This window comes from Montipora capricornis, chromosome 3 (genome assembly GCF_036669925.1).
Source record: "Montipora capricornis isolate CH-2021 chromosome 3, ASM3666992v2, whole genome shotgun sequence".
Classification (NCBI taxonomy): domain Eukaryota; kingdom Metazoa; phylum Cnidaria; class Anthozoa; order Scleractinia; family Acroporidae; genus Montipora; species Montipora capricornis.
In genome coordinates, this window is record NC_090885.1 from 61,431,225 (window position 1) to 61,448,737 (window position 17,513).

The following is a 17,513-nucleotide window of genomic DNA, read 5'->3' on the forward strand; positions in this document are numbered from 1 at the left end:
CCATTAGCCGGAGCTTCTATCTGTATTGTACGCTTGAGAGAACCCTTTCCCGCGGCCGTATCCTTTAATCTTTAGAACTACTATATTTTGACGCATGTGACTGAGAACGTACGTGAAGTGGTTCACATACGTTACATAGATATGTGACATAATAAGTGGCTGACCATAGGTCTCTTATGATTGGCTATTGCGAAAACACCCACCAAAGCTCCCCTGCGAAGTGCTTCTAAAAATAGAAAGATACTAGAAAGGGCTGACTCAGAGAGTTAATATAGAAGATGGAGGCTCTGGGTAATGGGCTCCTGTTGTAAAAGTAATGGTAAAAAAAATTGCACAAGTCAGCAAGGGAAAAAAATGGCTGGTACTGGGAAAAGAATATAGGTTTTGAAAACGGTGAAAAATATAATGCTCGGAAGAAATTCAATTTTCTAAGCAAGAACCGGCGTAACAAAACAGAAGCACCGGATCCTGGTGAAGGACCTTATCAGAGATTTAAATATTATAAAAAGCTAAAAAGAGCAAGGCTGATATAACGGTGAAGGAATATATTGAAGACAAATGTCATCTACATGGTACAGTGCAATCGTTGCCTTAAACAATACTTTCGAGAAACCAAACGAAGACTCAAAGACCGTTTCAACGGCGAGCACCGCAGACCAGTCGACAAACCTACCCTCTCAAAAATAAAATAGTCGGTGCCAGTGTCAGTTACGGTCAATAAATCATTTATTTTCCCTTTTTGTCCTATTTTCGAAACAGCGGGTTCCGGGGCCAGGCTCAACTCAATTGCTGCACGGTAAGCGGAAATCGAAAGCTTGTCACGTGATCTTTCATTGATCAACGTTGTGTGACAACCCGGACATTGTGACAGTGATAATCTTCATTGTAGAAATGGCGGACGCTTCAAATAAAGCTGTCAATTCTGATTTGCTGGAAACAAGGAAGCAGTTGGAAGTATTAGACAAAAATTACAGAAACCTTAAAGGTTTATCTCAAAGAGGTATGGGTGTATTTTCACTGAGAGCATTTTGAAAGACCAAACATTCCATTTACCTTTTTTTTCCCCAAAAATATGCAGAACTGCTTAGCTTGTACGTGTTCTCTGTTTCAGCGGTGGTTGAATTCGAAGAATTACAGCAAAAGTACCAAGAGTACTACGAAAAGGCAAGTATATTACTTGGTAATAGGCTTTTCCTTGAAGATGGCGCCCAGCTGGTCCTCAATAAACTAGGAATCATTAATCATTCAAGTTTTTAATTGCACTAAAAATACAAATATTATGCACAACATTCGTAGACCATATCCAAACTTTCCTTCTTTCAGTTCAAGGAGCAAGAAATAAAATATTTAAAGGCAAAAGGGGACTTAGAAAAGCTTAAAGAAGGTAAGAACCTAAAAGACGTTTTTTAAATATGAAAGTGTAAATTTTTTATCTAGACAATTGCTTTCGTCAAGCATACGTTGTTTTTGCATGCGAATTATCAGGTCTTAGCTCAAGTGCTGAAAGAACAATATTTTCAAAGGAATAAGTAGACTAATTTCTTCGTCTTTTGGTGGTTATTACCAATATTTTTGATTTGCAAAGTGGACCGTAAACGTTTGTGAGCGAAAGTTAGTTTAGTTCCTGATAAATAAGCTTACTATCTCCTCCGGGAATCTCTGTTATTTATCCAATTTTTCCTTGCACGGAACGATTAAGCCAGCATATCATTAACAGGATTTGACTTTATTATCCATTATAGGCTTATTTCAAACGTCGTTGAGAAGTTCCGCTCATGAAATTTATATTACTACAAAATTAATAAAAGGAATTAGATTATGTGCTGGAGTTTTGAAGACAATGGTATTCGTAAACATGAACTCGTACGACGGATATTATTTTAAGCTCATGTGTCGTTTAAAAAGGAGTGAATTCTAACAACGTTGAAATGCAACACCAATTAAAGACTTGTATGTTTTAGGGTTATGTTCTCAGTTTGTGTTTATGTTGCAGGCTAAATTTGATTTTTTTCGAGTCAAAATGATTTTATCCGAAGATTGATTTTTCTGGTATTTATTATCGTAAATACAATCAGTGGCAAAAGTTTGGGAGGGAATTACATGTTGGGCGTGACAGCCTCTTGCACTCGATAAACTTGGCGTAAGTGTCAAAATTCCATTAAAAGCTTTAAACAGAATCCCCCTTCCCCAGTCAATGTGGAAAATAGAATAGGAAATATCTGTTCTGGTCAAGAGGGGGTAATTATTGAGCCAAGACTTTTGGCACTGATTGTGGGTTAAAATCATTTTGACCTGAAATCAAATTTAATCTGTAACTTGTATGTAATACAAAGATTTATCGAGTGTACTGTCAACACTTGGTATGACATTTCAAGCGGCATTATTTCATGTGCCGTTTTATTCAGAAAAAGAATTGTTATTTGCAATACACAGTGTAGGATTAAATGTAGACATGAATGAATTTGGTCACAATAGGTCATTTTACATTTCTTTGCTCAGTGACCTAGTCTATGAATGACTGCGAGGCTGCAGGTGGCCTTGCATTGATACAGACCTCACTGCTTTTATCATATAACTTGTGTTGTTGTAATTCTAATTACCAGTAGGTTATTCCATACTGGTGATGCTGGATTCACAATCTTTTTCAGAATCTTGTTCGTAAAATCTTTTGTTCAGCTGTAAACAAAAGATATCTTTCATTTATGCAAACAATAAATTCAGCTCTCATCTGGAGAATTATTTTGGCATAGGCAGCTGCTAAGAGAAAAAAAAGACTGAGGAAAGAGAAAACGACACTAAAAGAACAATAAATTATTATTTTTAGGTGCAGAAATCTCAAGCCACTTTTGATGAATTTTATTTCATTTAGCAAATCCATTTATGATGATTAATTTTTTCAAGTGGCTATTTCAATATAGTTTGTTTAAATCTCATATTGGCCATACTGCTTTTTCTACTAATTTGATATGTTGACGCCAGCAAAGCCTTCGAAATGTGATTTTCATGAGTGTCCAAAGCTTCAAACTTCAAGCTTTAATCAACATGGCCATACAACCTCGTTCCCAGGGTCTCTCTTCTCTGCCTCCATTGTCGTTGAGAAAAGACCCTGGTTCACTCTGGTCACGTGGCACTCGTCGACAAACATGTTCCCACTAGGGTAGTGTTTTCGTTATATTTTGATTCCGCAACTGGGCGAAAGAGTATTCATTTGACAAGGCATTTTTTTAGAAGTGATCTTTATCTTACAATGTAAGTATTAAAAAGGTCAAAAGAGCGGATGTTTTATACCCACAGGAAATGAATTCCCATAAAAGCGGTCAACCTAAATACAAGAGCTTTCGTGATCGACAAGACAACTTCAAAAGTTCCATGTAGAGCCTCGATTGACGTACACAAAAAAAATTGATTTCGTTAGTAGCTAAAGCTGCTTCTCCAGAACAAACACTAACATAAAAGAATACACCAAATACTACGTTTGCTTGATAAAAATGTCTCTTTTATTCTACCGCGGCTAAAAATATACACGCTATTAAAGCGCTGTGGTGTGGTAAAAAATATCTTACGACATCGACGATTTACACGAAGTTAAAAATATAAATATCGTAAGTCAAAACGGTCAACTCGCTGTTCAAGATTGCGACTTTAGGAATCACGTTGTTAAACATTCGAAAGAAAAACGAAAATCAAAGAACAAAATAAAATACCTGCACATGTCAATACAGTTTGATTTGATGATTTGAGGTCGATACGTGACATGAGAACTTAAATAACAACACACCGGTTGATCGCTGAACATGTTTGTTTCCCATGGATAAACGTTTCGCTTGTTTTCTTGCACGACAAAATCTTCTCTCCTTTAAAATTGTCACAAACTATTAGCATTCTTTGCTGATCCGGTTCTTCACACGGGTGAAAACTTGAATAACGGGAGGTTATTTTCTGTGGCGTCCGATCGCTTTGACCACAACTTTTTGCCTTTCACATCGAATTCCATGTGTGTAGTTCACAAAATACTGCTGTCAAACATTTTGTCGATGGTCATCTGGCCACAAAATCAATTGCGTGCTGATTTCCTTCTTCGCAATGTCGACAAGGCCTACATTGCCACCCATCCCCTAACACACATTTGGTGAACCTTCCAGATTCTGGCAGACACGTGACCAGAAAGAACCAGGGTCTTTTCTCAACGACAATGGAGGCAGAGAAGAGAGACCCTGGGAGCGAGGTTGCATGGCCATACTGCTAGAAGTCACTTTTTTATGAGCAGAAACTTTTGAATGTTCAACCATAAGGATTTTCTTGCAGCATATTGTGATTCATACCCTTTAACACCCAAACTTACTTGTACCTATGTACATCATTAGGCTTAGGGTAATAGAGTTAGGATTAATGTTAAGTGAGGATCAGGGTAAGTGGTCTACTGGAGAAGTGGGGTTAAAGGGATATGATGTGACCGTTGGCACTACAGTTCTTTACAGAGGGCTCAGTGGTTAGGGTGCTTGCCTCGAGATCCAGGGATCCCGGTTTTCAAGACACGTTCTGGCCACTTGTTGAATTTGTTCCTGGTAGTCCCTGGTTCAACTTCTCAGCTGCACTTGTAAATAGCCAACTGGTTTGCAGCTGCGGCCAGTTGGGATTCTTAATATTTGTTGTTGAATGCTCTGTTCTGTCGGGATTGTGTTTCATTGGCCCTGAAAAGCCCCTATGGGGGTTGGTCAATTAAGTATACACGTATGTAATGTATTCAGTAGATGTGACTTTAATTTGAAGACAAGAGTTATAGGCACACTTTGTGACGTTTTTCATGCAGTCAGCTTTGATCTCATTATCATGAATTACAAGAATACTGTACATTGTTATCATGCGATCTCTCTTTTGCTTTAAACAGTTTCGAATCTTGCACTGTCTGAGTATGAAAACTTGCATGGAAAGTTTGAAGTGGAACAGAGCTGTAGGACAAAAGCAGAGGAGTTTGCAACCAGCGTGAGTGAAAAAAATATTCTCTATTGCATGGAAAGTGCTATTACAGGAATTTATATTAATAAGTTTTTTTTAACATCTCAAATACCCTAGGATTTCCCCCCCCCCCCTTATTGACGAGTAAAATTGTCTGGTGTTAGACAGAGTAAAATCTGTATTCATTTTCACTTTCTTGTAAATTTGATCCCAGCTGGAGATTAAAATTTAAATGAATGGAAGAAAGTGATATGGGTGAAGGGAATGGCAGCTAAGCAAACTCCTGCAGAAATAAACGATTGTTTAACTTGTAAAGGCATTCAATATTGCTAAGGGCTTTCGTTGCGTTACCTCCTGGTAGTGCACAGAGAATGTGATACCCAATGCACGTAAAGGCAGTTACATTTGCGCGCTTCAACTTGCGGAAAGGTTGAGCGAGGAGCAAGGATGGCACGGTCGGTTAGTGCACAGCCTTTGTGCAAGAGGTCCTGAGTTTGATTCCCGGATCTCGCATCCTTGTTTCGACTTTTTTCCTTTCCTTGTAGCTAAGTAGCTTTAAATACTCGTAAAATGGAGCACTGATGGAGAGGGGGGAGTAAAATGAGCGCACCGTCGACCTCAGGTTTGTCAGTAATTAAAGTTACTGTTGCGAGTTATCGACGTTAAATATGGTCACTTTACTTTACTTTTTTCCCCATAAAGGAAACCTTGGACCTTAACCATGTTCATCCCATCATCTCTGAAGGGACTTGCGAGTAAAGATAAACTGAGTTTAATTAATTTAAATTGGAAAAATATGTGATTGTTTTTTTCCCACTTCGTTTATAAATACAATGTTTACTGCCATAAGGTACACACCTGCCCAGTTTTTTGGAAAGTCATCTGATATGTAGCACGTTTACATCTTTTACATATAATTATAATATTATAATAATTATAACTATGGCAGATCACTTGAGTTTGCTGGGTTGATTACCGTAAACACCGGCGTATAAGCGGCACTCGCAGATAAGCCGCACCCCGAGTTTAGCAACTTAGATTTTGGAAAAAAAAATTTGAAAGAAATAATATTAAAATAAATCAAAAGTGGAGTCTTGACAAAGATGTCTTACATGTAAATGCACTGTTTCTTCAAGTTTCTTGCACTTTTGACTTTTTAATAGTGTGAAAATCCGACTAGGACATAAATTTGATCTTTCTCTGGCATTTTTAATCCAGTATTTTTCATTCCTGTCCATTTCTCATTAGAATTTACATGCAACAACACCTGATGAACGTTTCGGTTCGTTTTAGCTTAGTAACCAGGCATTCTCGCTCGTGGTGGATCGATTTCTGTCGAAGTGTCGACATTGTAAACAACTTTGTGGTGGAATGGAGATTCCCTGCCGAGTGAAGTTCACCTGCTCAAGAAAGGCAATGTTAAACCGGTTAAAAGATCTTTTAACGAAGAAGGTTTAATCATTGTGTAAGCTCAAACAAAAACGGCTCTTTTAGGAGCCACCAAACTTGCAAAAGCAATGATCAATGCATAATGTGGTATTGTTTTATGAAGTTTTTATTACTTTGCTGTACACGTCTATACAAACTTAAGAATTTTAGCTAAAATTGTTAATTTATGCAAATTTACGGCATGGTGTCTGGATGTTCTCGCAGATAAGCTGCATCCCCGATTTGATCCGAAAATTTTGAGCAAAAAGGTGCGGCTTATACGCCGGTGTTTATGGTAATTAATTGTGGGCTCTTGAAAAAATGACTTGGGCTACTAACTTTTAATTTTGGAAAGTCGAAGGGCTCCAAGAAAATTTTCTTAGGCAGAAGCCTTGCCCACAGATTTAAGGAAATGAAAGAAATGAGTCCTATTCACCATTGGAACTATCTCAGCATGCTCCACAAAAGTCTGTGGAAATATCTTTACTCACCAGGGAGGGGTTAGCCAAGTTGCAAACCCTTATCCTTAAACTTCTATATGTATTAAAATGTTCAAAACCTAATTATTTAAAAAATATGCATGGCTTCCCCCAATTTTTATTTCATGTATGAATGTATTCCAATTACCATAACTTAGGTCTACAGTTATTGTAAAGACGAACTCAATCCAAACAACCTGTCAGTCAACAAGTTGGCCAATATGTAACCGACATGTCACCAACATATCACTGACACTCGAACAATATAGAACCAACGCATTGCTCTTTTTCATCACAGATGGTTCAACAAAACAACAAGCTTAAACGACAAAGTCAGTTGATCGTCTCGCAAGTGGAAGGGAAGATAGACCTTGTAAGTTAACCCATTCATCCCCTAAAGCAGCCCCCATGATGAGTAAAATAATCTGACGTTAGACTGAGTAAAAAATGGTTTCACTCAGGATCGAGAAAGGGTTAATACATGTACCAGTAGCGATATTTCAAGGGGAAATCCAGGCCATTTTACAATATTGTGTGCAAATTGAGCTGTTCAGCAAATGGTAGCATTTATGGGATTGAGCTTATTTGAAGGTGACTCCGTACAATCCCACGCGCCACTCACTGCCTGTATGTGTTCATCGTGTTGTTTTATTGCTTCAAAGAAGCTAGCCTTTTCATAAGAAAAACAGAGAGGTTTCGGATGCCATTCTTGTCATTAAAAAATTATATTAACAGTCCATTTAACTTCGTAAGTTCTGTAAGGTCTGTGAAGAGCTGGAAAGCTGTCAAAACTAAAAAAAACCTTAAGTTTCAAAATGAATCTTCATTCTTTTTGTGACATCATAAGTTTTTAACAAAAAAATTTAACATCTCTGGAAGAAGAGGTAATTTGTCGTCAGTTTGAAGTGTCCCTGTGATAAAAAAAATCACTTCCGTTTTTTTCTTCAGATTCTGAAAATGTGTTTGGGTAAAACTTGACTGGCAAAATTTTGCGCTTTGATTTTTATCTAAAGGCCATTTAATTTGAGTGTGCATTTTGGAATTCACAGGCTGCCATTATTCATTATGAAAACTGACTGCTTGGACCTCAGAGGGTCGGATACAGGGAATTTTAAGTGACATCAAAGACTTGCCAGCTTAAAATTTCAGCATGTGAATGCAGCTTATTATAAATGCAAAACGCGAGTTTAAAAGTCTGAAAGCCCAAAACTCCCGTGCTGCATATTAATTCTGTGGCGCACACATGCATTGCACTCTTAAACTGCGTGTAGTCTTTGACGTCATTTTCTCCTCAATCCAGCTCTCTCAAGAACCAGAAGTCAGTAATGGCAGACCATCAAATAGGAAAAGTTCAGTTGAAATAAACAAGTGTCTCTTTGAAATCACATAGTGTTTAGTTAACATAGTTTTGAAATCCAAAGAAAAATAAGAATTGATTTTTTGGTCACAGGGGCACTTACATGTAAAATAATTTTATCATAGTAAGCAGAAATCTTTCTCTTTATGTACATGTAAGGTATTTCATGATCAACGAGGAATAAAGAAAGAATCTCAATCAACTTGAGGCTATGATAAAATGTTACAAAATGCCAACTTCTGTTTTAGGTACACGTAATGGGCAACCCCTATCCTTTTAATTATGGACCCTAGCAAGTTCACTAAGAGCTAGTAAAATCAACAATTGAAAGCCATTTCCAAGCAGCACTGAGTTAGGCCTTTTTTACATTGTATGAACTAAATTTTTGTGTATAATCTAAATTAGGGAGAACTCTCTTCACTTGATGGCTCCGATGACGGTTCTTTAAGTGATAATGCTGTTCTTCATGAAGAAATCAAGGGTGAGTAATTTGTGAAAATTCCATTGAAGTGCTAACAGTTCGTAGCTCACTACCATGAGGTGCACGAGTGGCGTATCATCCTTTCTTTAAATTTATTCAAACTCCTTTTAGGGACACCAAGAGATGCTTCCTCAGTGAAATACTTATTACATGAAGAGCCAAACTGTGTCAGTGAAATTTTTGGATTCTACATTGCCAATAAGCTTTGAATTTTGTAACTGGAAGATCACTCAGTCCCTTTTTCACTCCAAAAGATAAAAGATTTTTGGGAAGCAAACGAATGGCTCTCTTGGAAGTCTGTGAAAGGACCTACATTGTAGCTTTCTGCCATCAATAAAATAAGGTCTGCAGATTCCAACTCTTTAATTGCTTAGCTCATTGATCCCCGAGAGTGACACGTCTTAACAGATTTTACTCTGTCTAATGCCAGACGATTTTACTCATCAACTGCGGGTGTCCTAGGGTATTTGAGGTGTCAATGAGTTAATGGTTAAAAACTACATCCCTCCCCCATTAAAGGAGCATTTTCATGCTAAATTTGTTGCTTTTAAGACAAATTCCTGGTAACCCACTGACAAGATATGAAACAAAATGATGGCAAAAAGAGCTATTCGTATTAATTTTTGGCGACTTTCTCAAGACACCATTATTTCCAAACTTGAAGTTTCAATCCATTTCCATCCTCTCCATCCTTGGCTGCAAACAGCAAAGAATAGCTTCAGTGCACTTCAATGGGTTATTGGCAACAAGACTACACTATTATTTTTTTGGACTTCATTTATGCACACATCTTTTGGTGTTTTGAAATTTGAATAAAGTAGCGTGACACTGCCCCTTTAACCCTTTCACCCCCGTGGGGTTCCCCATTGACGAGTAAAATCGTCTGGCGTTAGACAGAGTAAAATCTATAAGTGGCACTCTTGGGAGTGAAAGGGTTAAACATTTCAGTTTTCAGTTATGAAAACTTCCAGCTGATAAAACATCTCCTCATACAGTGTTACCAGTAATCCATCACAAGGAAGATGGAAATTTTGCCCAAAAGGTTAACCCAATCACCCCTAGGGTGTTCCCAATAATTTGATGAGTAAAATAATATTGTTTCGGACAGTCTCACTCTCAGGAGGACGGAAAGGGTAAGAAATGTATTTCCTCAGGTTATGGAATGCACTCTGTGTGGAGTTCTGGTATTCTGAAGGTGTGGGATTACATGGGGTGTTATAAGGTTTAGTAGGTACCTCACATGAACCATTTGTCACTCACGCCCTGGTTGCTCGAAGCATGGTTAGCGTTAAGCAGCGTTAAAATTGATACCATGGAAACCTATAAGTTTTGATACCTCTTAACCAACAGTTAGTGTTAACCAGGCTTCGAGCAACCAGCCCCAGGTACATAAAGGGGTTTTTTGCAGTTCAAGGTCATTTGACGGAAAATCTTGTTTACATTTATCGTAAATTTTCTTTTTTCTGAGCTAGCTACTATCTTGATATTCGGTTTGCAAGTATTGTAGTTTTTTTTAGTTATACCAGGTTGTAATTGTGTTCCTCTGATCAATGATTTTTAAGTTAATGTTTCTTGCTATTTCTGTGATCCCATGGAATCAGTAGTTGTCAATAAACTAGATGCCCATACCTGACTCTCGTTTCACTGCGGAGTGATTAGAGAACAAGTTAAATTTGTTCTTTGGGTCCCCCTATCCTTTTTGTTCTACATGTTTTTCCTGGCCTGATTTTCATTCCCTCAGCTGTAAGAACCTGGTGATCATCCAAAATTAAATTTCTGGTTATTTTTTTGATAGAACGGTATGTTTCAACAGAGTGGTAAAGTATGACATCACAAAAATTAATTATGGGATTCATTAAGATCTTTAGAAAGTACATGATGAAGAATGACCACTTGCCAAAAATCAGCATTTTATTGCAATTTGGGGGTGAGATATTGGCCCTTCCATGCCTCAGTGACTGCATACACGGTGTGCACGGTTTAGAACCAAGGCGAAATTACAAGGATTTATATGGATTCACTGATGCATGAAAGGGCCAATATGTCGCCCCCAAATTGCAACAAGATGCTGATTTTTGGTAATTGGCCATTCTTTGTCATGCACTTTCAGAATATCCCAGTAAATCCCATAATTTTATAAATTTAGTTTTTGTGACATCATCACTTTACCACTCTATTACTTCCTGGTATTGGGGCTTTAAATCAGGGTTGTAGCTAGGCAGGAAGGCTTGTAGGGGGGATCTGGGGGTATCCTTCCCCAGAAAATTTTCTAATTGGGAGACTCCTTAATGCTGTTTTCAGCACTTGTTATGAGAGATGTCTCCAAAATATTGACCTTGAATAAAGGTGAAAAGGCAACCAGGTGTTTTCAGTGCTCATTTCTGAGGTCCTGTTTCATAATTTGAAACACACCATAATCCCAGCACTAGTACACTAAACATTTCACAATACTGCATGATGTTTGGCTGACTAACCTAGTTCACGCCGAATTCAATATGGGGTTTTGCTTCATCTTGCTTACCATTTGCACACACCGTGTACCGATTTCCCAGCCATGAAAATGGCAAACAACTGCAAGTCACTATAATCAAAATAACTGAGTTTAAGGAAAACATATCTAACCATAGGACATCCATCCATCCCTCCTCACGTGAGCTATGGCCCTGCTTTTTTTTTTCATACAGGTAAAATTCAATTGAATCTTTGTTTTCAGAACTGGAAGAGCAAGTGGAGGCGCTCAAAAAAGACCTAAAGCTGACCAAGGAGGAATTAGCTGTTATGCAAAACCAGGTTAGTGTTTAATCCAAAGATTCATTCACAGGGAAAAAAGTGTATTCAATCAAATTTGTAGGAAATTTTTGAAAGAACGTGTAGGTTTCTGAAATAATTGAAATTCAAAATATCCTGTTTTTGTTTCAAATTACCTGTGTCATGGGTGCACCATTGTTACTTCTAGAAATCTATTTGTTTCAATTTTTCAAGATGGCGGCCACCACTGTGGAAATTTGAAAGTGAAAGTAAGCAATTCTAAAATTCAGACAAAATTGTGATTTTTGAAAAATTTTAGACAAATTTGATTGCAAACTTAATTTTCTACAGTTAAAACTTTAGGAGTGGAGTTTCCCTTTTAAAGCAAAGAAAACTTGTCTATGGTCAATTAACCATTAAATTCCTGACCAATTTTTTTTGGAAATCTATGGGAATCAGTGTCTTTCTAATGTGAGATAACATAATGAAGAATACATGAAAGTCAAATGTTTGAAATGAAAATATGAAACTGTTTTTTATGGAAGAGATTGTCTCAGTGAAGAAAACAACTAAAGTCGTTGCAAAGGCGCTTGAAAACTCCAATGTTGAATCTGTTTAAGCATGGACTTTTTTCAGGCTTCTTTGCAACTACTTCATTTGCTCCCAACTGAAATAAGCTTCGAAAAACAAAAAAATATGGTGTGGTGAGCTTTGATGTTAAAATTTAGTACACTGTAGGTGCTAAGTTTAATATTGCAGTATTGATCATTCCTTAGGTTTTCATTCCCTTCTGTTGTAAACATTGGTGAAATATTATGCACTGTTACTAAAACGACCTCACGGGAGTTCAATTTTGCAAATCTAAGAAACTTTTCAAAATGAGGTCAAGATGTCGAGATTAAACATTGTAAGAGAGTGAAATCAACAGACGTGGTATTTCATGTCGAGGGGTGTATAGCAGTGGTACTTGATATTTGACTATTGTGATTTTAGCTGAGTAAAGAAAAGAATTCGCATGAAAGCACAAAGAGGAGACTGGTGAAGAATGAAAAACAATTCAAACAGCTAAACAGAGGTAAGTCTTTAACCTTTTGTAGCCTCGAACCACCTCAGTCTCCAAAGTGGAAAAGAAAGAGAGAACGGGACAAGAATAGCTGAAGAAGAGGAAGAGTCCCCAGTCCACTTTCCCTTTCCAAACCATCACCTTTCATATCGTTGCTTTCCACTGAGGAGCCCCTCCCATGTTACTCAGCATTAAAATTGGTTTGGTTGTGCTTAATTTGTGCCACCACAGGCACAAGTCAATAAGGCTTGGGTGGTTTGTGTGGTAAGAAAAATCCGATTGAGCAGAATTGTTCGTGCAGTGGGGCGGAAAGCGCGGGAAACGCGTGCTAAGAGGTCGAAATTATCGTAATTAAAGTGAAGAAGATGGCGAAATGTTAACCCCGGCCCGGTTGCTCGAAAGAAAAATCCGAATGCTCCTAACCTATCACCCCCCGATTACCACTCGTTCGGATGCTCTCTATTAAATTTCCGTTTCGTAAACGGTCGGTGCCATTGAACGACACTCCGAACAAATTTCACTGTTAAGCCGATGATACACGGTTCAACATCTTGCAGCATTTGTTGCTCAACACATGTTGAACAATGTTGCACAAAAGTGTTGAACGGAATAGAGCTGGTCTCTATTTTCGTTCAACAACATCCAACGTGTTGAATGGCATATTTCCACATTCAACATGACACGACACACTGTTCACCATTTGTTGAACAAGAGCTGCAACATTTGTTGATCATCAAATGTTGAACCGATGTATCACCGGCTTTAAGTTTATCGTTTGCAAATGAGGGAAAAAAATACTTAATCTATGACTAGATTAGCACCGTATGTCACTTAGAATTTTTAAAACAAGTTAGAAAAAGTTGGGTGAACGATATCGAAAAGGAATACCGGTAATGGCTCTTACAATTCAAGAACACAAGAGGACGATGAAAACTGTCGAAGATTGGGAATTCGAAGGTGAACAGTTGAAAGGATGGAGGTTTGTCGGAACGAGCTTGACTGATAAAAAAGGAGGTGTTGGGTTTATTCTAGCGTCAAATGTCGTGCTGGAAGAAACGATTGAACATGATCAGAAGGTTGTGGGCAGAATATTATCGATCAAAATCAGGATGTGCGGGGCTAAAGCTGAGGATGACTAATGTTTACGCTCCGCATGAAGATTATAGCGAAACGTACAACGATAATTTTTACCGAAACATGAAAACATGTGCATTGGAATTGGATGTGAAGTGCAAGGGGTACCAGTCAGTTTGGCTCGATGATTTCAATGCAGTGATCGGTAAAGATGATTCAGATTCGTACGGTTCAACAGCTGTGAAAAACATCAAATTAGCCGATTTTACATCAGATAACGGCTATCAGTTGTTACAATTCTGTCAAAATCGCGGTCTACAATTGATAAATACCCACTTCAGCAGTCGTCGAAGGCCAATCTCGACCCCAGAGCTCTTCTCTTGACCGTGGGAGAGAATAGCTCTGGGGAACCCTGAAACAAAGTGTATTCTCATTGGTTTTCGTGAAGAACAATCAAAAGCGTCTCTAATTGGTGCATTCATGTTAGCACGAGGGGTGAGCAGGCGCCGTAAGGCTCAAATAGCCAATTTTTGGCTGTAAGAATTCTACTGCGCGTGTTCTCCTACGCAGAGTTTCCCAGAGCCTTGGGTCGACCCGAGGCTCTGGTGACGAGAATGGTCGAAGGCCTGAAGGCACCAATTACGGAGCAAATTCCAAAAAATGGCGAAGAGTAGACTACATCGCAATGAACGCAAGATTTCGCAGCAACACGATACGAAAATGTCGGGCGTACACTGGATTTTCCCTACAGGCCGGAAAAGAAGAGCGAAGCGCTTGGACCGACGACAATCCGGTCATCATGGGGCTGAACTGGCTTACAAAAATTGAGATTCGGCGGAAATTGAACCGAAAACGAAAAAAAAAAAACCGGCGCCGAAATACAATTTAACACCCCTCCAGGATCTTGAAAAACGCGCAATTTTTTACCGCAGTTGGTACCGCGCTTGACGAACAAGAAGTTACAGATGAGGAGACACTTGATACGCTTAACGAAAAGCTGAAAACTGCATACCACACTGCCATGGCGCGCAAGCTTCCGCTCCAGCGGCGCCAACAGTCCCAAATCTTACCTTTGGAGGATGAACGAGTACTTGAGCTTTAACGCTCCTACCTACGCGCGAAAAAATTTCGACTTCGACGCTAACTTGCGAATCACTCGAACTGAAACACGCCAGACGATTAGCGAAATCCAGATTTTACGAACACCAGGCTGCCGAACTAGATTAACACCACGCAAAACGACGCGCTGAACTACTATTCAAAGCGGCCAAAGCGTATGAAAATCGCACCCGCGCACCGGATGCTTCGAAATACATTACGGCTGAAAAGTTTGCAACGCATTTTGAAAAGCATTTTGCGAGCGAACCGCGTTTCGATTCGGAGCCATTTCCGCCGGAAATCCAGCACTACGGTGAGGGCGAATACGCGTAGTTGAAGGATATTGAGGTTTATATCGACGAGTCACCTCCGGCAGCAGATGAGGTTCGCGATTTTCTGTAAAAGATGAAAAATGGAAGGTCTATTGGCACTGACGCAGTACCAATGGAAGCAATGAAATACTGCGGAGACGATCGGGTAATTGACATGATTGTACGACAACAAAACATTATCTGGGACCTGGAGGATATCCCGGCCAGATGGCGAGACTAAAAAACAGTTGTTCTTCACAAGAAGGACAGCCGTTTGGTCTGCAGAAACTACCGCGGGCTTTAAATAACCGATAACCTATCGCGCATTACACCAATGGTTATTAACCAACGTCTGGAGAAAGTTTACGAGGCAAAAAATTCGATAATTATCAGTTTGGTTTCCGGAAGGATCGTAGTACCTTTGACAACTTATTTGTCTATAATCAGTTACGCAGATCATGAGCAGCAACGATTTTAGCACTCTATGTGGATTTAACCGCCGCATTTGACAAACTACCAAGGCGGCTATTATGAAAAGTGATTGAATTTCGAACGGGGAGTAAAAAACTCGTTGCGATTTTACAAGCGTTTTACCGAAACACACGTGCTAATATCAGCAATAGCGAAATTTGGTTTGATGTTTTTGGAGGGGTAAGGCAAGGCGGTTGGAATCTCCGCCGGCCTTTGTATGGTATTTCAACTGGGTCTTGAAAAACGTGAAACACCGAGTTGAAAAAGAAGTTGCATCTACTTGAGTTAGTTTTCGGTATAATATCTATCAGTTTTTGATACCAAAACGAGGTGAAAAATGCGAAATCAGCGGACAACCAAGAAGGAGAAAATTACACGGAACGGAAACAGTTACGGCGCTTTTATTTGCGGATGACCTAACAGCGTTGACATCAGTCCCTGAAGAGGCAGAAAAAATTCTTGACATTTTGAATCAAGAATGTGCGAGGGCGAGGTGGGGGTTATTCGTCTCGTTTGGGAAAACGTATACTGGAGAATGGCCGGCAGGGACTGAGGAATTACGGTACACTGATGAATCATTATTTTCTGTTGATGGTAACACAATCGGAAACGTAACTAAGTTCAAGGCGCTTGGCCAGAATATTGACAGCACAGACCCCGAGGGGTATATCCGGTACAGGATAGGCCAAGCAACAGGTCAATTCAACCACAAACGGCGCATTTTCACAGACCACAAAAATGTGAATAAACGAGTCAGAGTAGAGTTTTTGCAAAGCTTTGTTAAAAACTCGTTGATTTACGGCGTTCAAACACAATGCCCGACCGAGGAGCATATCGAACTTTTATCGAGTTGTTGGTACCGATTTTTACGTCAGATGACTCCGGGCGGCTATGCGAGGAAGCCCGGTGAGGACGGCGAGGAATCAATGGCTTATAAATACTCGAACACCGAGCTCGACAATTTTTTTGGTACGCCGCCGTTGAAGGATATGATTGATGTACACTACCTGAATTACATCTCGCACATTGTCAGACGCGACAACGCCCACCCGACCAAAAAAGGCGCTATTTATAAAACCGGATCGCTCCCATGTGGACAAAAGTGAATTTCATTCTTGAGCAAAATCTTTCGCGGGAATTCCCAATCAAGAAAATGCTTAATCGGTCAACATTTCAACAGGTTCTGCAGCAGCGATTCCCGCATTTACGCAAAAAACGCGCCAGAGCCAACTCTCAAGCCCACGTTACCAACCAGACCGGAAGCAGCAGCTAACGCGACGGAGAGAGTATAACCAATAATGATGATGATGACTAACGAGATAACCACTCGAAACATCGCAATTTTAAAGTATTTAATTGAAGCTAACCCAAGCCAACCGAATGAAAAGGCTTGGTTACTAAGAATGGCATTGACCGTCAAAAGTGGCTTTCCGCAACGACCGTTTACGAAACGGAAATTATCTACACTGTAGGTGAACCTATTTATTGATAACGCTCGCACACGTTCTTCCGATGCTCAATCAATCGGTTAACATTCTAAGCTCTTTGATGTCCTAATACAGCTAAGTAAACTGAACTATACTCAGACTTAACGTTGAAATTTCAGTGTCTGTGCTGGCCCTTGAAGAGTTCAACAGCCTTCAACAGAAGTATGAACTAGAAACGCATTGCCGCGTTGAAGCCGAGAAATACGCTGCAGAGGTATTTATTTCTAAAGAAGTTCAAACCCTTTTATTCTTGATTTTGAATTGGATTCGCTGTTTACATGGAAGGAGGAAGGGCCTTTGCTAGGAAGATCATATTTTAACAACGATTTGCTTTCTGTAATCCGTCATATTTGATTCCCCTAATAGACCATTTTACAGTTGTGTGCTCAGTTACCTGGTCTTTGAATGAAAGTGAGTCTGGAGTTGACTTTGCTTTGATAGAAACCTCACTGCTTTTTCTTATGTTAATATTGTTGTTCTCATGCTAATTAGTAGGAATTTACATAAGAAAAGCAGTGAGGTTTCTATCAAAGCAAAGTCAACTCCAGCCTCACTTTCAT

At 39.2% G+C, this 17,513-nt stretch overlaps 1 protein-coding gene across 1 annotated transcript in view; it reads left to right on the top strand.

The window, feature by feature from the left end:
• The first annotated feature begins 862 nt into the window (after positions 1-862).
• Positions 863-17,513, top strand: part of LOC138043604 (shootin-1-like) — a 42,107-nt gene continuing 25,456 nt past the window's right edge. Inside the window, exons 1-9 of the mRNA XM_068889954.1 lie at positions 863-1,000; positions 1,112-1,164; positions 1,324-1,384; positions 4,889-4,983; positions 7,162-7,236; positions 8,626-8,701; positions 11,415-11,491; positions 12,443-12,524; positions 17,073-17,167. Coding sequence (XP_068746055.1) covers positions 892-1,000; positions 1,112-1,164; positions 1,324-1,384; positions 4,889-4,983; positions 7,162-7,236; positions 8,626-8,701; positions 11,415-11,491; positions 12,443-12,524; positions 17,073-17,167 — 723 coding nt within the window. The 5' untranslated portion in view covers positions 863-891. The remainder of the gene's footprint in view (positions 1,001-1,111; positions 1,165-1,323; positions 1,385-4,888; positions 4,984-7,161; positions 7,237-8,625; positions 8,702-11,414; positions 11,492-12,442; positions 12,525-17,072; positions 17,168-17,513) is intronic.